The sequence below is a fragment of the Suncus etruscus genome, chromosome 14 (assembly GCF_024139225.1).
Source record: "Suncus etruscus isolate mSunEtr1 chromosome 14, mSunEtr1.pri.cur, whole genome shotgun sequence".
NCBI lineage: Eukaryota > Metazoa > Chordata > Mammalia > Eulipotyphla > Soricidae > Suncus > Suncus etruscus.
In genome coordinates this window covers 92,156,085-92,177,398 of record NC_064861.1, presented here as the reverse complement: position 1 = coordinate 92,177,398, position 21,314 = coordinate 92,156,085, and the positions used below count along the sequence as shown (strand labels likewise).

Here is a 21,314-nt window from a genome sequence, read left to right as displayed (position 1 = left end):
GAGGCTTCGGTGCGACCAGGATTCGAACCCTTCTCCCTCCCCGAGCTGTGAGCTGGAGCAAGGGGCGAGGGTCCGAGAGCAAAAGAAAGAAAAGAAGCGGCTGCCTTTATTGCATAGACCTTTTTCAATTGCTTCAGTTGAAGACGGTGTGTGGGTGGTGGGGGAAACCGGGTCCGGAGACCCCCGAAGACGAGACGCGGGAACCGAACCTGAACCTCCCTTTCCCCCCTGCAACCACGGCTGGGGACGGCAGAGAGCTGTTAGTGCAATTAAAAAAAAAGAGCGCCGGCTTCAGGGGAGTCCCGCCCCTTCCGGTCCGTTTGGCCAATGACTGGAGACACCGGCGTGGAGAGGGCGGGACCCTACACTGGTGGCCAATGAGTGGAGGCTCTCGCGTAGAGCCGGGCGCCGCCATTGGACAGCGGCTAAGGCAGGCCCCGCCCCCTTGAGGCCGCGCGCGGGTGTGGGCAGCAGCCGCTTTGTGGTTCTGATTCAGGCACTAACTCTGGGCTTCGAGGCCCTCCCGTGCCCAGGTGGGGGATCCGGGCATCACCCCTTGGATTTCCGGGGGCGCCTCCACACCTGGGCCACCCCGATCACCAGGCCCCGCCCCGGGTGGGCTCCTGGAGGGGTTCAGGGCTCCCGGGCCGCGGGCCCCGCGAGCAACTTGGCGAGGCCCGGGTGCACCTGGGCCTGCACGGGTCCGTACTCCACCTGCTCGCCGTCCACCGTGAGCACCCCGCGGGGCGTGAGCGGCTCCAGGCGGAAGGCGCGGGCCGCGGCGTAGCCCAGCTGCGGGCACCCCAGGGTGAAGTGGGTGCCCCGCTCCATGGACAGGAAGAGGCGCAGCAAGGCGGTGCGCGAGATGCCGGCCCGCACCCAGCACAGGTGCAGCAGGCCGTCGTCGAAGCGCGCGTGCGGGGCGGCCACCATGTCCGCACCCAGGTGGCTGGGCGAGATGGCCAGCATGAGCACGAAGTCCTCCTCCAGGGTCACCCAGTCCGGGGGCACCGGGCTGCCCAGAGGAGGGAGCAGGTCGTCGGGCGGGCCCTTGAAGCTGGAGACCTGGGGGGCCCCTTGCGGCTGGGGGGCCGCGTCTGGGGCTGGGGGGCCCCCCTCCGGGATGGGCATGAGCAGAGCGGCCTTGGGGGACCCGGGGGATGAGTGGAGCGGGGGATCGGGGGACAGAGGCGCATCCCCGGCTCCTCCCCAGTCGCCCGCCAGCTCGGAGGGGGTCCCTCCGTTGGGCAGGGCATCAGGGGAGCCCGGGGAGGTGCAGACGGGCTGTGGCTGTGGCAGGGGTAGTGGCAAGTCCGACACTGAGCGGTGCAGGGGCGAATGCGCCAAGGGTGCCACGGGGGCCGGGACCAGGGTCAGCTCGGACTTGGCCCGGGGCAGGCTGGGGCCGGCGGCGGTGGTGGTGGGCGAGGCCGGCTCCACGGTGGCGGGCAAGTAGGAGAGGCGTCCCCGGTAGGTGTGCAGGGTGGCGAGGCCCAGCATGGTGCCCAGGGTGAAGCGGGCGCTGCCCAGGGCGCGGAAGCGCTCGCTCTGGATGTCCACGTCAGACACGAAGCCCCAGGCCACGGAGAGGAAGGAGAAACAGCGGGTGCCCGAGGCCAGGGTCACCGAGAGCAGGTCCAGAGGGCAGGCCCCACCTCGGCACAGCAGCAGCGAACAGTTGATCAGCAGGTCAATGCCCAGGACCTGCTCAAACCTGCAGGAGAGGGTCGCGACACGGAGGGGAAGGCTAAGGCTGATAGGCAGGAATGCCCAGTGGGTGGGAGCAGCTGCTACCAGGAGGTGAGGGGAGAGGGGCCCCAACCTCAGGAAGGTCCACCTACCCGCTACGCTGGTTCACGGCTCCTGCCAGGGCATTGCCGGAGCCGCAAGGCAGGATCCCCACCGGCGTCTTCAAGGCCTCCTCCCAGTCTGGCCGGTCCAAGAGACCATTTAGCACCTGCAGGGAGGGAGACCAAAGATCTAGGCGCCCATCTGGGGTCCTGCACGCCGCCCTCAGAATCACTAGGGCTCAGGGCTGGGGTCCCCCGGTGCTTGGGTCCTACCTCATACAACAGTCCATCCCCAGAAACTGTGACGATTCCGTCCCACTCGCTCAGGTTCAGCGACTGCACCAGCTCCCGGGCATGGTTCTGTCGTTCTAATGGGATTGGAAGGTTGAGGTGAGGCGCGGTCTGCCACCCCAATCTCTCTGGACCCCCTAGGGACTTCTGCCACCAGGAGCCTTACCGGTCTGGATGAGGTTGAAGGACAGGCCCGCCTCGGAGATGATGGGCAGCACATGGTTCTTGCACCACTGCCAGGCCAGGCCCCGGCCCCCAAAAGGATTGACCAATAGGAGCAGCCGTGGTGCCCGGGGCAGCAGCTCCAGGTGGATGTCTGCAGAGAGACATGCGGAGTTACCTGAAGCCAGGGAGGACGGGCAGGGGAGGTCCAAGGGCTTTGGCAGGGTCCAGTGGCTACAGCTGGGAGTGAGTCCCAAGCACTGATAAGAATGTCACCAGCCCTACCAGTGGCATTTGGGGGGGAAAGGTAAAGAAAACCAGTTCCTGGAGCTGGAGCCATAGGTCAGTCATTTTTGTCTTGCTAGCAGTTGACCGGATTCGACCCCCAGTGTCTATAGCAAACGTTCCCCCCAGCCCACTAGGAGTGAGTGATTCCAAAGTGCAGAGTCGGGAAAATGCCCTGAGCTTCACTGGGTGTCCTCAAAATAAAATATCCAAATAACATTAAAGAGGCCAATGGAGGGCCCCGGAGAGATAGCACATCGGCGTTTGCCTTGCAAGCAGCCAATCCAGGACCAAAGGTGGTTGGTTCGAATCCCAGTGTCCCATATGGTCCCCCGTGCCTGCTAGGAGCTATTTCTGAGCAGACAGCCACGAGTAACCCCCGAGCACCGCCGGGTGTAACCTAAAAACCAAAAAAAAAAAAAAAAAAAAGAGGCCAATTGATAGGGGATGGAGTGATAGGACAGAAGGAGGGTGCCTGCCTTGCAGGAGGCCATTCCAGGTCCATTCCTGGCATTCCATAAGGTCCCCCAGGGCCACCAGGACGAATTCCTAAGCGCAGAGCCAAGAGTAATTCCTTGAGCACCAATAGATGTGACCCCCAAAAAAGAAGGTCAATTGAGGCCAAGAGAAACATAGCAGTAGGGCATTTGCTTTGCACGCGGCCGACCTGGGTTCGATCCCTGGCATCCCATCTGGTCCCCTGAGCCTTCCAGGAGTGATTTCTGAGTGCAGAGCAGGAGTAACTCCTGAGCCCAGCCAGGTGTGACCGAAAAACTAAAACAAAAAGAGGTCAATAGCCCAAGCCTAGGATGATTGTAGCTTTCTCCCAGGCTCCTTTGCCAGCACAGGTCTGCATGCCGCACCCCAGTGCCCAGAGACAAAGCAGGGTTTAGAGTCTCAGTGCCAGCACCCTTTAGACCTGCCTGGGTAAGAGGAAGGTCAGCTGTGATCACCATCCCCAACACCTAAACTCCAGGATTGGGTCACACCCCCAGGAGGTTCCTGGCCAGCCAGAGGAGTCCCACAAAAGGGGACCCTCAGACCTTTGCTTGCTGAAGGACCTCCAGGCTGAGCTTCAAGGATGCAACAAAGGTCCTCTGTGATCTTTGATCAATGTTCGGTCTATGACGGTCTCCCTGTCTAGGGGAGTCTCAGGTTGGGTCCCTAGGGAACGGGGTACCTGGGGTCAGAAATCTAGCCCCCTAGAGCCATCCCCCCTGGACAGGGACACAAGAGCAGAGCAGCAGCAAAGGTGGAGCCTAGAACCTCACCCCCATCCCTGGGCAGTGGGATGCCCCGGAGCAGACACGTCAGCATAGCAGCCCAGCGCTGAGCCTCGGCCCGGTTCTCCTCGTAGGTGGCCGCCCCATCCACCTGAAAAGTGCGGGTGTCTCTGCGGCGGCCCCCACGCCGGCCTCGTGGGTAGGTGTAGATGCACAAGTAGGCGGCCGGGTCCGAGGGGCTGCGGCTCCGCAGAGTACAACAGCCCGAGACCTCAGTCAGGGGAACCAGGCCACCTCGGGGCCGGGCTTCGGGCTTGGGGCGCAGCCGCTGGATATGCAGGGCCTGCGGCGTGAGAGTGAGCGCAAAGCGGGAGCCCCGGGCTGGATATGAGCCGAACTCAGCGTGCAGGAGTGGCGTGCTGGCGGCCAGCAGCGGCGAGGTTGGCGGGGCCATCGTCTCAGCCCGGGAATGGGGCGCTGCACAGCCTGGGGCTCCAGGTCAGCTCCCCGCCTGGCTTCTGTGGAGACAGAGGTGGGCAGGAGTCAGAGACAGTGACCCCCACCCCCCATGTAGTGGATGGAAGGCAAAAGGGGCTCAGGAGGAAAGTGAGGGGTGGGGATCAGGAGATGGAGGATGGGAAGACTGGCAGAGTGGAGGGGTGCCCGGCCAGCCATGCAAAATATAATCCCTTGTGGGTGCCCCCAATAACGCCGACTCAGAGCCCTCGCTGTAACAATCAGCCAAAAGGAGGAGGCAAACTCCCAGCACTGAAATATCCAGCATGTGGGGTGATAGGTTTTTTTTTGGGGGGGGGGGCGGAGACAGAAAGAGAAATATAAGGACGACACACACACACACACACACACACACACACACACACACACACACACACACACATACACACACAGGAATATCCACCAGCTACAGCAAGGGGAGGCCCAGCAGAGCGAAGCAGGGCGAGGCAACAGAGAGAGAAATAGGGAAGAGGAGAGTGTTTTGAGCAAGAACTGCTGACGGTGACAGCTTGTAAATCACTGTGCGTGACAGCTTGTAAATCACGATGCGTAAATAGCTGAAAAATAAAATCACGGGGCCCAGAGTGACAGGACAGTGAGGAAGGTGTTGGTTTTACACAGAGCTGACCCAGGTTCTAATCCCAGCAACCCATCTGGTCCCCGAGTTTGCCAGGAGTGATCCCTCCGTGCAGAATCAGCATTGCTGGGTGTGGCTCCCTAGACTAAAACACCACCACTAACAACACGAAAGCAAGATTCTTTTTTAAAAATTATGCCACACTCGCTAGAGGTAAGGTGTCTCTGCCTTGCAAGTGCTAGTGTAGGACGGACCGCAGTTTGATCCCCCGGCATCCCATATGGTCCCCACAAGCCAGGGGTGATTTCTGAGTGCATAGCCAGTAGTAACCCCTGAGTGTCAAACGGGTGTGGCCCAAAAACCAAAAAAAAAAAAAAAAAATTTGGGGGGGCCAGAGAGATAGCACAGCGGCATTTGCCTTGCAAGCAGCCGATACAGGTCCTAAGGTGGTTGATTCGAATCCCATATGGTCCTCTATGGTCCCCCATGCCTGCCAGGAGCTATTTCTGAGCAGAAAGCCAGGAGTAACCCCTGAGCACCGCTGGGTGTGGCCCAAAAACCCAAAAAAAAAAAAAAAAAAAAAAAAGCCACACTGATGAGGAAAGAGGCTAGGAAGAGGGCAGGAATGAGGAAAGGGTGCCAAGAGGGCCCCAGAGGGTCTTTGAAAGGCAAAGAGAAAATATTGGGGGAGGCAAGAAAGATGATAATAACAAGAGAGACATCAGGGCCCAGAGGGCCAGTGGTGCCCCATTCAGGAGTCTTGAGGGGCCAGAGTTGAACCCCAACACTGACCTGGCTGCTGGCCGCCTGCTCTCACCTGCTCTGCTGGGGGGCAGGTAGGGTGCTCAGACTGAGGTGTCCTTTCTGGCCCTGTCCCTCTGCCCTCTGCCCCGCTTAAGGCCTCCTCCTTCCTTCTCACCTTTGTTCACCAGAGCCCGCCCACTGCCACCTGTCAGCCCAGGTCCTGGGGCAAGCACAATCTCTGCAGGCCTCCTCCAGTCTCCCCAGCCTCCAGCCCTAGGTAGTCCCCCTTGGCCGCACCCCTCCATTCACCCTCTTACCTTATACCAGGCATAGAAGCCACTGACCCCCAATTCTAACTTGGTCAGCCTGGGTTTGTGTCTGAGTAGCCCCGATTCCTGGCCAAGCCCTGATCTCCGCCCACCCCATTTCTAGAACCGGATCCTAGGACTCAGTTTCTGTTCCTGTATTCCTTGGATCCAGTTCTGTTTTTCTTGTTTATTTATTATTTTTTTTTATTTTTGGTTTTTGGGCCACAACCAGAGGCGCTCAGGGGGGTTTACTCTTCCTGGCAGACTCAGGGGACCATATGGGATGCCAGGGATCGAACCCAGGTCTGTCCTGGGTGAGCCAAGTGTAAGTGCAAATGCCCTACCACTGTGCTATCTCTCTGGCTCCTAGGTCAGGTTCTGGTTCTCCATCACCATACCCCCAAGTTCCTGGAACCCCAGTCCTGCGTCTGTCTCCTCCTCTCCCTCCCCACACTCAAGTCCCTGCCAAGATCCCCCCACCAGGCCCTTCTCACAAGCTGGGTCCTCGGCCAGGAGGCCCAAGTCAGCGCCAACCGCCCCCAGCACTTCTAGGAGTGGTGGGGGGAAGGGTGTGGAAGAGCTCAGCCAATAGGCGCGTGCCAGCCTCGGCTCCACCAATGAGAGAGCGGGGGCGGAGCCAACTGACTTGCCGGAAGTGGGCGGGGCAGAGCACGCCGCCATTGCCGAAGAGGGCACCCGCGCAGCACAAGGGGCGTCACCACAGCCCAGTCAGCACCTGCGCCGCCATCTTTGATGAGGGCACAAGGGGGTGGGGCTGCCGACCCATTTACAGAGAGCAGTTAAAAAGGAGGTATTTTGGGGCTTCGTGGGTTTTTTGATAGATAATGTAAGTGGATTTATTTCAAGACACTCAGGAAAAGCAGGATCAGTGGCAATATAACTCTTGCGAGAGTTGTCATGTACTTTTTTTTTTTTGGGGTCACACCCGGCGGTGCTCAGGGGTTACTCCTGGCTGTCTGCTCAGAAATAGCTCCTGGCAGGCACGGGGGACCATATGGGACACGGGGATTCGAACCAATCACCTTTGGTCCTGCATCGGCTGCTTGCAAGGCAAATGCCACTGTGCTATCTCTCCGGGCCCATCATGTACTTTTTGAGTAAAGTACATGATAGTTGACACCGAAATGATCAAAGAGAAAAAAGTGATGAATGAAGGTTAAAAAAGAAAACCCACGAGGGTCCAGGGTGATAATAATACAGTGAGGAGGGTGTGTGTCTTGCACAAGGCCAACCTGGGTTCGATCCCCAGCATCCCATCTGATTTCCCCTAAGTCAGCAAGGAATAATTCCTGAGTGCAGAGCTAGGAGTAACCCAAGCATTCCTGGGTGTGGCCTCAATCTCTGCAGAAAATAGAAAGAAAACCCTGGAAAGGACAAGCAAAGAACGGCATTACAGGAATGAAACTGAGGGTGGGGAAACACCAGTTGGTTCACATATTTATCTTAGACACGAACCACAGTTGAAGTCAACTTGATAAGCATCTGACCATAGAATGACCCGGTCCCAGATGCACTAGGGTGAGGAAAAGGTAAGCTACGAGATCCCTCTAGGTTCTCTTTTGGGGGTGAGGAATGGGGGAGAATGTGAGCCCAAAGTTTTCACAGAAAATCAGAGAATATAAAGACAGGGCAAAGTCGAAAATATAAAAAAATGAAAAAGAAAAAGATATGGGGGGGGCTGGAGAGATAGCATAGCGGAAGGGGTTTGCCTTGCACGTGACCAACCCAGGACCGACCAATCCAGTACTGATGGTGGTTCGAATCCCAGCATCCCATATGGTCAGTCCCCCAAGCCTGCCAAGAGCAACTTCTGAGCGCAGAGCCAGGAGTAAACCCTGAGCACTGCTGGGTGTGACCCCCCAAAGAATATACCAAAAGAAAAAAAGAAAAAGATAAAGACTCATGAGGCCAGAGTGACAGTATAGTAGAGAGGTGTTTGCCTTGTACACAGCTGACCCAGTTCAATTCCCGGCAATCATATGGTCCCTCCTCAACACCTCCAGGAGAAATTCCTGAGTGTAAAGCCCTGAGCACTGTCAGATGTGGCCCCCAAACAAAAACAAAACAAGCACAACTTATAATATCAGGAGGCCAGGAAATGGACAAAATGGTAGAGAGACTGAGACATGGAGAAGGAGACCAGGAGAGAATGAAGTTCTCAGATCCCAAAACAAGATACCTTGCATCCCAATCCAGAAAAGTAATAGCACCAAAAGTACATGCCCTCAAAATGAATCAAATGAGAGGGGCCAGAGATAATACAGTGGAAGGTCACAGCAGACCCAGGACGGACTGTGGTTCAAATCCTGGCATCTCACATGGTCCCCTAAATCTGATCTGACAGGAGCGATTTCTGAGCGCAGAGCCAGGAGTAAACCCTGAGTACTGCAGGGTGTGACCCAAAAATCAAAACCCAAAACAAAACAAAGGAGAGGGGTGGAGAGAAAGTCTGGGTTAAGGAGAGATGTCAGGCAAGCAAGACCGGTGCTTGAAGCAGAAAAGCAGGCAGACAGACGGACCCATTAGGCTGGGACTCAAAACAAGAGGCCAAGTCACAGGGAGAAAAAGAAGGGGACAGGGGCATAGAGGGTAAACTGAGTCTACCGGGGACGGTGGTCCTCACTCCTTCACCCTTACCTCGTCCCGCTGCTCTGTTGCTTCCAGGGGTTCATTCATTGGTTCATCTGCACTCTGATAACCACATCAGCCGGCCCCAGGCCCTCGGTCAGCATCCATGGGTGGCGGAGATGGACAAATAGCTTCTCACGGCCCACGCCTGGCCTTGACCTCTGCGGAGAAATAAGTAAGTGGGATGGCACACCAAGGGCCAAGTGGAGGCCAACAGGAAACGGACAGGTCGGCTTTCTCGTTGCCCCAACCTGTCCATCTCCTCGCACTCCCAAAGATCCAAGCAGGGGTGTGGGGTGAGGAGCGAATTATTATTGAGCAATGACAGCTGTAAAGCATCGTCCTAAGCAGTTTTAGTCACTTACCCAAGGCTGTTTTCAGGGTGGCAGGCCCTGCAGACGCAATTACAAGGCGCCAGGACTTGCCTAAGGCCTGCAGTTTGCAGAATCCTAGGGGCCAGGCTCCTGGTCCTCACCCCTGGCACCCCTTGAAGGGACTTTCCTGTGCCTCCTCCTTCTCTCTCTTGACTAGGTCTCTCTCCTCCCCTTGCCGATCGCCAGATCCCAGGGCCCTGCTCCCCAAACTTCTAAGCCACGCGCTCGGCCCCACCCCACCCTCCTCTGCCAGCCTGGCTTTTGCTGGCCTGCGTGCTCGCTCGTCCAGGGCAGTCCCCAGAGCATCCCTCATTCCGGCCTGGCATCCCTCTGGAGGAGCAAAGCAGCACCCCAAGATGCTAGCAGGGGGAGGCGATCGTGTGGTGCAAGGGGGAGAAGCAGAACCTAATCGGGGCGCTTCAGGATGCTCGGGGGGCTACTCTGCAGCAAGGTCTCGGGCTAGTTTCCGGAGCGACGGCCCCGGCAGGGATGCGCTGCAGCAGGTAAGACCGCGGGGAGCCTGCAAAGGAAACGCCCGAAGCGGGGGGTCAGGGGTCACCTCGGTTCCCGACACCGCCAGGCCAGCCCCGCCTCCTTACCGCCAACGCTCCCTCCGGGTCCTCCGGGAACCACCGAGAGGCCGTCGGCGACCGGCCAGAGCGTCGCCTTCCGCCGCGTCTTTCTCGCTCCGCTCATCTCTCTGGTTCCCAGAGCGCTTTTTTTTTTTTTTTTCCCTTCTCTCTTTCTCCCCCGCCTCCGGAAAACCATCGAGAAGAGTTGGGCCAGAGAGGCGCCGCCCAGCGTGTGGATTTCTCCAACCTTATTCCGGAACCTCCCATAGAGCGCGTCAGACGAGTCACCATCGAGAGAACCGATTAGTGGTAGAGCGCCCAGTCGCGCGCGAGTGACGTCATGGGAAGCGCCTCGCCGTAGTGCTTTCCCCCGCCCATCCGGCCGCTTTCGCTCTTTCCGGACCTGGCTGAACTAGGGGCGCCATCATGGTGAGCTCCCTTTGCGGCCTTTGGCGCGACTCAATCCGCCGCCATCCGTCGCGGTCTTGGGTTGGGGAGTTGGCAGAGGCGGGGCAGGGAGTTTGGGGTGTCTGAACGGGGCGATTCTTGGCTTTAGGGGTGTCCAAAGCCATGAGATGGGTCCTCCCTGCCATCCTCCCGCAGCCGGGTTAGAGCGCCCATTCAATAGATGGCCAGAATGAGGTACAGCGAAGTTTAGGGAAGGGACTGGGGTCCCCACGCCGGGAGTCGAGGGGGATTCGAACCGAGGCGCTTATGCTTAGAGCGTTTGTAGCCTTATTTTGCTTTTCTCCACGTTGATCGGGCCCTCTGCAGCCTGGTGTAAAGATACGGGGGGGATGGAGGGTTTGTGGCCCTAGACATGGGTGTGGGGTGTTTGCAGTCTGCATTCGAGCAGAAATTATCCGAGATAATGTCTTGGCGTGTGCCTCAGTTTACCATTTTGCAACGTGGACAAATTTCCTAGGTCCTTCAACTGCATCTAGGAAGGCATGCACCACAAGAGCTTGCCTTTAATTTTTCTTTGCAAATGTGACACCCCTGTCAAAGTACCCGCGCCTTTTAAAATTTGACTACTCGAAGAATCAAGACCTTCATCCTCGTTTTCTCTTTGCTCCAAAGTGGCAGTTCCCCCCAAAGGCTGCTTGCGGGGTGGTGGTGGTGTAACGGGGTCCAAAGGAGGGCAGAAAGGGGCTCAGGACTTAATCCAAATAAAGACGCCTCGTTGCCATTGTTTCATCCTCCTGATGTCAATGTGTTGGGTTCCGATCCACTTCGGAAAGGGTTTTATCCACTGAGCTAGGACTTGGGCAGCCCCGAGCTTTGCCTGCGGAATTGGCAGCTTTTCGAATTGCCAGGCGGGGTGGGGGGCACGAGGGAAGGTTCTGGAAAGCAGAAAACCATTGCAATGGTTTTACTAGCGTCTCCCACTGGTGGGCCAGGCAGTTGTGTCTTCCTTGTAGACTGGGCTCTGATATCCACAGTTGGGAGGTTCGCATCAGCTGAGCCCATACCCTGTCCTTCCTTGCCACCCCCACAGGGAGTCGACATCCGTCACAACAAAGACCGAAAAGTGCGGCGCAAGGAGCCCAAGAGCCAAGACATCTACCTGCGGCTGCTGGTCAAGGTTCGAGGGGCCCCTTTTGGACAGACCCTGCAGCTTCCAGGCTGGGAGGAAGTTTGGGGGGCAGGCAGGAGGTGCTGGGCAACCCTCGGTCCTCACTGCCTTGTTCCTCCACCAGCTCTACCGGTTTCTGGCCAGACGCACCAACTCTACATTCAACCAGGTCGTGCTGAAGCGGCTGTTCATGAGTCGGACCAACCGGCCGCCTCTGTCCTTGTCGCGGATGGTATGGGGCTGTGGGGGGAGCTGGGCCTGGTTGAGGATGAAAGTGGGTGCTTAGGTCCTGTAACAAAACATGAAAGCAAATTTTTCCTTTGGGTGTGTTGTTTGGGTTTGGTACTTGGACCACACCTCCCAGCCAGGTTTTCAGGGCTTATTACTGGATCTAGGCTTGGGGTTCACTCTAGGCAGGCTCAAGAGACCTCTGGGATGCCGGCGATCGAACCCAGTCTCCCATGTACTGTACAAGGCAAAATGGCAGGTTATGAAAGTGGTACAGGGACAGTTTTGTGGGAGGACTTCATGGGGGTCCAGATTGAGTTGTCAGGGCTGTGTCAGTGTGCTCAGCTCCTCACCCCCTTTTCTCACGCACACCCCAGATCCGCAAGATGAAGCTTCCCGGGCGGGAAGGCAAAACAGCTGTGGTGGTGGGGACCATCACAGATGATGTGCGTGTCCAGGAGGTGCCCAAGCTGAAGGTGAGTGTCTAGAGGTGGTCTTGGATGGGGCTGCTGATTGGTGTTCCTGACATGTGGGTATCTATCCAGACTGCTGGGTTCTCTGCCTCTTGGCCACCCACACCCACTGATGCACTCCTGGCTTAGTGCTCAGGGTTTTGCTCTCTTTAGTGCAAAACTGGGGTCAGCTGCATGCAGAGGGGCATGCCGGCCCCGCCCTGCACCATACCCAGCTTTGGATTTCTTTTAGGGGAGACACACTTGGCTGTGCTCAGGGGTTTACTCCTGGCAGGCCTGGGACCACATGGGATGCCAGGGTTAGTATCCAGGTCAGCATCATACCAGGTATATGCCCTACCTGCTGTGCTGTCACTCTGGCCCCCAAGGCCTATTTTTCTTTTTAGGTTTTTGGGTCATGCGACGGTGGGGTTACTTATGGCTCTGTGCTCAAAAATGGTTCATAGTGGCTTGTGGGGACCATATGGGATGCTGGGATTCAGATTCAAACCGTCATTTGTCCTGGGCCACCTGCATGCAAGGCAGCACCCTGCCACTGTGCTATCTCTCTGGCTCCCAACCAAGGCCGTTTTTTTTTTTTTTTTTTTTCTGGTTTTTGGGTCACACCCTGCAGCGCTCAGGGGTTATTCCTGGCTCTGCGCTCAGAAATCGCTCCTGGCAGGCTTGGGGGACCAAAGGGATGCCTGAACTCGAACCACCATCTTTCTGCATGCAGGGCAAATGCCTTACCTCCACGCTATCTCTCTGTTCCCCCCCCCTTTTTTTTTGTCTTGGGTTTTGGCCCACACGGTGACGCTCAGGGGTCACTCCTAGCTATGCACTCAGAAATCTCCCCTGGCTCGGGGGACCATATTGGATGCCAGGGGATCAAGCCATGGTTTGTCCTAGGTTAGTGCGTGCAAGACAAATGCCCTACCGCTTGCACCACCTCTCCAGCTCCTGGGTTTTGGTCGTAAAGGCAGAAAGTGGGCCTAGAGAGGGATCCCTGGCACCTTGGATCCCCTGATGAGGACTGGTGTGGTCCGAATACTCCAGACATCACCCCGGAAGGCACAGCAGCGGGGCCCCTCAGCATATCTGGGGTGGCCCTGATACCCCTATACACATACATACACTCCTCATGCTTTGTCCCCCAGGTGTGTGCCCTGAGAGTGACTGGCCGTGCCCGCACTCGCATCCTCAAGGCTGGGGGCAAAATCCTCACCTTTGACCAGCTGGCCCTGGACTCCCCCAAAGGCTGTGGCACCGTCCTGCTTTCTGGTGAGTTGGGGGGGACAGAGGCGACTCCCAGTGGCTCCCCGGAATTGCCCAGTGTCCGACCCTGCCTAATTCCCCCTTTTATCCTTCCCACAGGCCCCCGCAAAGGCCGGGAGGTGTACAGGCATTTTGGCAAGGCCCCAGGAACCCCACACAGCCACACCAAGTGAGTATAACTCTGAAGCCTTAGCACGCAGGAGGGAGGGAGCCACCTCCCAAGTTCCATATATAATCTGTACTTTCTCTCCCTTTCTCCTTAAGACCTTACGTGCGCTCCAAGGGCCGCAAGTTCGAGCGGGCTCGAGGTCGCAGAGCCAGCCGCGGCTACAAGAACTAATCTGGATCCTGCTTTGCTATTAAAGAGTTTGGATGCTCCCTGGCCTGTGTCTTCTTGTTGGCTGGCTGGAGGGGCGCCATGGTGGTTTGGGGGGTGGGTGGGAGTGGACAGTGCTGCTTCCTTAGCCCGCCAGCACCCTCTGCTGGCGCTCTTGGCCCTAGGCCCCGCCTCCCCGAGTCAGCTCACCTGTCGGTTAGCCACGCCCACCCGGAAGGGCTGGTCAGGAGACAGGTGTGGGGACAGTGAGCAGGTGGTTTTACTCTCCCGGGTCTCAGACTGGTTCTGGTGGCCTCCCTGGCCCCCCGAAGGAGTTGCTGGGCAAGTGGGGAGCTGCGATCTCAGGACACCGCAGCTCCAGGCTCAGGCGGGGCTCTGGGCCGGTGTTTGTCGTCTGCGATGGCTCCTGGGTCCCTACTGAAACCTGATGAATGAGCCCGGCCAGGCGGAAGAGCCGGAAATTAAGGCGAGTCCGAGGCTCCACTGGGGCCTGGTCTTTGCAAAGGCAGTGGGGGCTGGGGAAGAGAACCCTGACTTTAAGCAGTCCTTCACAGGGCTGGTCAGCAGCCTGGAGAGTTGGTTTGTGGGGGTCAGGCCCACAAGCCCCAGGCTGGGTCAGGAACCCCAAAGGGATTGGGAGGGAGGTTGGGCCGGACCAGGAAGAAGTAAACTGCCAGGAAGGGGTCACAGGATTTAGGACCTGGGGCAACGTGGGTGGGGGGGCCTGGAATCTGGGGCCTCCCGACCCAGCTGCTTCTCTAGCACAACACTCCACACACTGAGGCCTGAAGCGAGACAGTCCTTGGGGCCCCACGGCCGGGAAGGGCCAAGTGCCTGCTGCAGCCCTTAAGAGCATTCCTCCCCTGCTGAGTGGGGGTGCCCAGATTCCAGGGGTGCCCTCCTGTGCCTGGCAGGGCCAGACTCAATCCTGCTTTGGCCTCTTGTGCCCGGTGGAAGCCCAGACAACATTGCTGACCTCTGCCTGCTGTGTGGAGTTTTGGGGCGCTGCAACCTCCATAGTGACTACTTGGCCTGATAGGATCTGAAGCTCCCGCCACTCTGCTGTGGAGTCTTGTGGCCAGTGGATTGGGGGTTCTGGGGTCTCATCAAGATGAGAGCCCAGGAGGTGCAACTGCAAGAGAGCTCGGGCTGAACCCCACACAGGTTGCAAAAGTGTGGGACTGAGTGGTGGCAGGCAGCGGCTCTTGTGAACAGTTCTGGTGACCCCAAGTGAAGGTGTTGGGTGCTGGCCTTCAATGGCCGCATAGAAACCACAGAGGGTCCAGCCTTGGGGTGTCCTGATGGCCTTGTCGCAGCTGGCGGCGCTGGAGGAAGCGGGGCCTGATTTGGGGGTGCTGCCTGCATTGTACTCCGAGGGCCAGCGGCTGGCACTCGAGGTGCTGCTGAGTGAGGGCTCCGAGGCCTTCCAGGCTTGTGTGCAGCGTGAGGGGCTGCGGCCCTTCCTGAGTGGGGCCGAGCTCCAGGGCCTAGCCGCTGCCTCCGAGAACTGGGGTTCAGCCAGCACTGAGCCCGGCTGCAGTGCTGAGGGAGCCCTAGCCGTTGAGGCCAAGGCCGAAGACGCCGACCGGGACAGTCTCACCTACTGGCCTGGCCAGTCGGAGGAGCCACCGCCCACACTGCGGCTGGGCTGGCCGGAACCTGGTGGCTGGAAAGGCATCACCAGGGCCCAGCTGTATACGCAGCCCCCTGCCGATGGCCAGCCCCCCCTTAAGGAGATGGTGCGACGGGAAATCCGCGCGGCATGCAAGGTACCCAATCTAGGGGTCTAGGGGTCCCCGCCCCACCACCCAGGCTCCATGTGGCGTCCCCCTCTGAGATACGGGGGTCCCTTTCCTCTCCCCAACACTTGCTGTCCTTGAGCCTGTCACCTCCAAACTGTCTCCTGCTCCTTCCTCCCAGCCCTGGTTCAGATTCTGGTCCCTGCTCATAAAGACCTGACCCATGTACCCTCACAGGCCTTCCAGGAAGGGCAGCCATTGAGCAGCTGGGGAAACTGAGGCATAGGCAGCTCTCCCTGAACAGCGATTGTTTTTGGGCCACACTCCGAGGCTCATTGCTCAGAAAGCACTCCTGGCGGCAGGCTTGGGGAACACTGAAGGATGCCTGGGATCGAACTTGGGTCGGCTGCATGAAAGGCAAACGCCCTCCCAGCTGTGCTATGACTCTGGCCACTGAACAATAATTAGAAACTTATGATTTGGGGGCCGGAGCGGTGGAGCAAGCAGTCGGGTGTTTGCTTTGCACAGGCTGACCTGGGACTGAAAGAGGTTTGATTCCCTGGCGTCCTATATGGTCCCCCAAGCCAGGAGAGATTTCTGAGCACATAGCCAGGAGTAACCCCTGAGCGTCACCGGGTCTGGCCCCCCCACAAAAAAAACAAAACTTCTGGTTGGGGCTAAAGTGATAGCACAGTGGTAGGGTGTTTGTTTGCCTTGCAAGCCGACAACCAGGGATGGGCTCAAGTTTGATCCCTGGCATCCTATAGTTTCCCAAGCCTGCCAGGAGTGATTTCTGAGCACAGAGCCAGGAGTAACCACTGAGCACCACTGGGTGTAGCCCCAAAACAAAACAAAAAGAACCTTCTGGTTAATGAGTCTGGGGTGGGGGTTTCACCACCTCACTGCTTGACCTGCACAAACACAGGACTCTGGGTTGTCCTCAGGGCAGAGATGACTAATGAGAGTTTGGGGGTACAAGACACAGTCTGGGCCAGGGAGGGGAGGCCCACCTTTCTGCTCATCTATAAGCCAAGCAATGTGGCAAAAGGAGGTGACCCCAAGTCCCCATAAACACCCACGGAGGCCAGGCCCTTCAAATCCCATCTCCAGGGCCGGAGAGATAGCACAACGGTAGGGCGTTTGCCTTGCATTAGGCCAACCCAGGATGACCTGGGTTCAATCCCCAGCATCCCATATGGTCCCCCAGCCTGCCAGGGGCGATTTCTGAGTGCAGAGCCAGGAGTGACCACTGAGCACCGCTGGGTGTGGCCCAATAGCCAATCAATCAATAAATTTAAAAAATCCCATCTCCTAGCCCCTACCAGGGGTGCCCACCTTGTGGGTGTCCTGGAGCCCTGCTCTCACCCCAGTGCCCCCACATCCCGACAGCTGGTGGCTGTGGTCATGGACGTCTTCACGGACCCCGACCTGCTGTTCGACTTGGTGGACATGGCGACCAGCCGCTGGGTGCCTGTCTACGTGCTTCTGGACTGCCAGCAGCTCCCCGCCTTTCTGGAGCTGGCGCAGCACCTGGGGGTGAACCCCCGTGCCACAGAGGTAGGTCTGCACCCCAGGTCCCCAAGGGCCCACACTTGGTCCTCGGGGTGCAGGGAGAAAGACTGCCACGGGGTTTGGGCCAAGTCCAAGAAGCTGTCCCTGGGGATTTTGGGGAGACCGAGGTCACCCGTCTGGGCCCCCAGAACCTGGACGTCCGAGTGGTGCGAGGTTGCAGCTTTCAGAGCCGCCAGCGCCGGCAGGTGAGGGGCAGCGTGCGGGAGAAGTTCGTGCTGCTGGACGAAGAGAAGGTCATCACCGGCTCCTACAGGTAAGCCCGGACCCTGGTCTGCAAGGGCCCGGACACCCCGAGACAGAGCCTCGAGGTGCCTGTGGACGGGAGAAGCAGGGTCGGCCCCATGTTGGGGCTGGAGCACCACGGCATCAGTCCTGGCTGTGTACTTAGGGGTCACTCCGGGAGGGGTTTAGGAGACCTTTTGGGGTGCCAGGGATCGAAACAGGGTTGATTCTGTGCAAGGCCAGCATTGTGCCCCTGTGCGTGTGTTCTCTCGCTGTCTGTCTGTCTGTCTGTCTGTCTGTCTGTCTGTCTGTCTGTCTGTCTCTCTCTCTCTCTCACTCACTCATAAGGAGACTACTTTTGTAGATGGTGAAGCTGTCTTCAAGGCCTGTTTGGTTTTTGGGGCTACACCCGGCAGCACTCAGGGGTTAAGTCAGGCTCTGTGCTCCAAAATCACTTATGGCGGTGCTGGAGAGGGACTCTTGTGGGATGCCGGGGATCGAATCCCGGTTGGCCGCATACAAGGCAAATGCCCTTCCTGGCATACTATGATTTCAACCCTGAGCACTGATCTTTCTAGCACATTCCTGGGTGATCCTGTGTGTGTGTGTGTGTGTGTGTGTGTGTGTGTAGGGGTCACTCTAGGTGGGGCTTGGAGGACCCTATGGGGTGCCAGGGATCTAAACAGGGTTGATTTTGTGCAAGGCCAGCACAGCATTGTGCTGCGTTGTGCCCCTGTGTGCGCCTTCTCTCTGTCTGTCTCTGTCTCTATCTCTGTCTCTCACAGATCCAGGGTTGCAGGAGAGAACAGAACCAGCCTTCTAGGCCTGGCAGGAAGCCACGTGCTGGGCCTTCGCATGTAACCTGAGTTGGGCTCTGTCTGAGAACATTAGCTCTTGTTTATTCCTTGGGGTAAACAAAAATAATAATAGTAACCAAAGCATTCCCCCCTGCCCCCAAATCAATGCCTAGTGACTGTCAGGGTCCTGTGGGCGTCTTTCAAAAAGGCAGTGAGGGACAGACGCAAGGCCACGTCGTGACCAGTTTGGGCCTGCCTCTGCATGGCTGCTGGCTTGCGTGGCTGCCGGCTTGCGGTGCTGGAATGGACGGAGATCCGAGGCCCACCAGGTTGTCCAGGCCCATCCTGCTGGTCCATCGTGGGGAGACCAGCTCCCGGCCCTGGGCTGCCCCCGACGTGTGCTTTACAACCACCAATAGAGCAGCAAGGTCGGCAGCAGGAAGTCCAGCCTGAAAGGTGGGGGGCGGGCACGGGGGGCCCCGTTACACAGGTTGCCGTAGCAGCAGTCCCTGGTGAGGCTGTAGGTAACACCCATGTAGCTGACGGGCTCCGTGTGGCCGCACATGACGGACTCCACGCAGCCTTTGTCTATGATGCGGCCCAAGCCGGGCGCCAAGCCGATTCCCGTGTGGCACTGTTCGTCGTCCCCGCAGTGCATGACGACGCCCGGGCAATGGGTCGAGTCGGTCAGCTCACAGAAAATACACTCCTTGGAGGCATGGGCACCGGCCGGGCACAACACGACAAGCAGGAGTGGCAGCCACCCGGCCACCATGGTGGCCGCTTCGGGGTTCCAGCCAGGCTCCTGGCTCGGGCTAGGCTGCAGATGGCTCCGAAGGGGGTTGTGGGGAGCACCCGATGCTGCCTCCTAGGGCCAGCGTCCACGAGTTCCTGGAGCTCCACTGTCCCCCACCCCCACGAACCAGCACCCGAGACCCCCCTCACCCCTGTCTCAGGTCCAAGGTGTGGGGGTGGGGTCCTGACTTCCCCGGGGGACAGGAACCAGTGAGTGGGCACTGGCCAACCACAGGGCTCAGGGAGTGGAATGGGGTGACCTCACAGACCTCTTGGAGGCCCCCCCATACACTGGCCATGCTGGGGGTGAGGTCACAGGTGGGGGAGGGGCATCATAATCAGGAGGACAGGCTGGGGGAAGCGGAGGCCATGCACAGCTGCCTCCTGGCCTTGAGAAGTGGGTGCTGGAGAGCACCCCAAGATTTTTGTTTTGGTTTGGGGTCATATCTGGAGGTGCTCAGAAATCACTTCTGGCGATGCTCAGGGGACCCTGTGGGATGCCAAGGATCGAACCCAGGCGGACCACGCGCAAGGCAAACACCCTACCCACTGAGCTATCTCTCTGGCCCCTAACTCAAGAGCCTTCATTGTAGGAGCCCGGCTGTCTGGTTGGGACAGGGACAGGGCTTGGGGGTGCTGGGGCTGAGCTGGCCCTGTGTCCCCCCAGCTTCACCTGGAGTGACTCCCGCCTGCATCGAGGCCTGGTGACGCTGCTCACGGGGGAGATCGCATCTGCCTTCAGCGAAGAGTTCCGGACCCTGTACGCCACATCGGGGCCGCTCCCGCCAGCAGCAGTCACCCCGAGTCCCTTGCTTGGCACCCTGGGGAGCCAGCGGCCACCCACACCTAGCCCACACCGCGTGGCCCGCCGCTGTGCTGTGACACCCGACATCTCACTGGCTCAGCGCCTGGCTGCTTGCCGGCTGGAGAGGGAACCCCCCAAGGTCCCAGGGCCCCCCAAGCCAGCACTTAGTGACATTCTTCGGAGCATGCAGCGAGCTCAGGCTACCAGCGGGGGCCCAGCCCGACCCAGCCGCTCTCTCTGGGACCTCAGCCGCATGTCCCAGCTGTCGGGGTCCAGCGATGGTGACAGTACCAGCACTGAGGTGAGCTTGGTTCAAGGGGTCCAGGCAGGGCAGGACAGGGACGGGGGAGGCCTACTCTTGTACCAACTGACCCTGGTTCCATCCCCCAACATGGCCTCAGGTCTCCTAAGCATTGGCATATGGGACCTGGGGGGTCCCCAGCACCTCTGAGGTCAGGTCCAGGTGTGTGTGTGTGTGTGTGTGTGTGTGTGTGTGTGTGTGTGTGTGTGTGTGTGTGTGTGTGTGTGTATGTGAGAGAGGGGGGGAGAGGGGAGAGGGGGAGAGGGAGAGAGAGAGAGAGAGAGATGGAGGGAGGGAGGGAGGGAGGGAGGGAGGGAGGGAGAGAGAGAGAGAGGGAGAGAGAGAGAGAGAGGAGAGAGAGAGAGAGAGAGAGAGAGAGAGAGAGAGAGAGGTGGGGAGGGGCTGAGCCCCAAAGCCTCTTCACCCAGGAAGCTAAACAAGAGCTTTTTTGGTTTGCCTTTTTGTTTCTTTTGTTTTGTTTTTGGGCCACACCTGGTGGTGCTCAGGGGTCCCTCCTGGTGGACTCAGGGGACCCCATAGGATGCTGGGGATCAAATTCAAGCAAATGCATGCAAGACACTGCCCTCCCCCTGTCCTAACCTTCCAGCCCCATCACCCCCACCAGCCTCGGTTTCCCCTTTCTGTGCAGGGGGAAACCCTGGCCTCTGTCCCTGGCCCAAGGGAAAAAAAAAATGGAGGTGAAGAGAACAAGGTCCGCTCTCGTCCTGTATCCCCTCCCTTGTCAAATATTTGCTTTCCCAGACAACCTCCCACTTTTTCCTGCTCCTCCCTGGCCTGATAGTGTGTTTGTTGGGGGACATGGGGGACACTGCGGGTCTGGGGTTTCCTCCCCCTCATGCCAGAGTCTATCACCTGCCTATTTCACCCCCCCACACACACACTGCCCAGCAATTTCCTCACCTACTTTTTTTTTTATTTGGGGCCACACTTGGCAGTGTGCAGGAGTTACTGGTTTTACACTCAGGGATCACTCCTGGGACGTTCCGGGGACCATCTGGGATGCCAGGGTTCGAACCCACATCGTCAGCATGCAGAGCAAACACCTTCCCCACTGTGCGATGGCTCCGGCTTCCTCAACTCCTTTTCTTTCCCCTCTGCAGCCCAAGATGTCCTGGGACTCCAAAGATACCCCAGCCAGGGCCCTCATGAGGCATCGGGGTGCTGGTGGGATCCCCCGGATCGAGCCGGAGCCCCGCCTGTTGACTCTGTCGGCTGCTCGACACCTCCACTACCTGCCCCCTACGCGCAGATGGTTTGGGGAGGAGCCAACCTACAAGCTTCCCTACCCCAAGAACCCAAAACAGCCAGACAGGGCCCCACTGGCAGCATATGGGGCACGGCCCTGAGGGAACAGGCCCAGACTGTGGGGGGGCCTAAACACCACACCCTCGCCCAATGGCCTTGACCAAGGCCACCCTGCATTGAGGCTGCCAGGCCGAACGATCTTTGTCCCCAAACTCCGTCTAGGCCTTAGGGCTGTGTCCTGGAGACCTGCCAGGTTACCTTTGGCATGGTCATTTGACATGGGGGGGGCTTTTTTTGGGGGGTCCTGGCTAGCTGGGATTGATTTTTTGGGAACCAAAGAAGGCAGTTTTCCATCCCACTGCTTGGGAGTAGTGGATGAGCATAGAGCCCCATCCTTTAGCAGAGGTAGGGGGTTCACGGTGGGTAGGGGGGTAGAGGTCAGGAAGCCCCCATGGGCA

General features: G+C 58.5%; 4 protein-coding genes across 4 annotated transcripts; 2 read left to right on the top strand and 2 right to left on the bottom strand.

Moving 5' to 3' along the window:
- Positions 1-277: 277 nt before the first annotated feature.
- On the bottom strand, positions 278-4,247 carry SPHK2 (sphingosine kinase 2). The gene is made up of 5 exons (XM_049786312.1): positions 3,800-4,247; positions 2,248-2,397; positions 2,064-2,158; positions 1,842-1,957; positions 278-1,714 (listed from the first exon to the last, which is right to left on the bottom strand). Exons 1-5 carry the CDS (start codon positions 4,203-4,205, stop codon positions 634-636), a joined length of 1,848 nt encoding a protein of 615 aa, XP_049642269.1. The 5' UTR covers positions 4,206-4,247; the 3' UTR covers positions 278-633.
- Positions 4,248-9,873: 5,626 nt separating this feature from the next.
- Positions 9,874-13,400, top strand: RPL18 (ribosomal protein L18). The gene is made up of 7 exons (XM_049786319.1): positions 9,874-9,920; positions 10,990-11,076; positions 11,192-11,299; positions 11,673-11,771; positions 12,905-13,028; positions 13,122-13,191; positions 13,287-13,400. The coding sequence occupies exons 1-7, from the start codon at positions 9,918-9,920 to the stop codon at positions 13,360-13,362; spliced, it is 567 nt and encodes a 188-aa protein (XP_049642276.1). The 5' UTR covers positions 9,874-9,917; the 3' UTR covers positions 13,363-13,400.
- Positions 13,401-14,660: 1,260 nt separating this feature from the next.
- Positions 14,661-20,957, top strand: FAM83E (family with sequence similarity 83 member E). The gene is made up of 5 exons (XM_049787555.1): positions 14,661-15,128; positions 16,488-16,655; positions 16,799-16,923; positions 19,152-19,590; positions 20,712-20,957. Exons 1-5 carry the CDS (start codon positions 14,661-14,663, stop codon positions 20,955-20,957), a joined length of 1,446 nt encoding a protein of 481 aa, XP_049643512.1.
- On the bottom strand, positions 18,093-18,464 carry SPACA4 (sperm acrosome associated 4). The gene has a single exon (XM_049786521.1). It carries the CDS (start codon positions 18,462-18,464, stop codon positions 18,093-18,095), a length of 372 nt encoding a protein of 123 aa, XP_049642478.1.
- Positions 20,958-21,314: the final 357 nt, after the last annotated feature.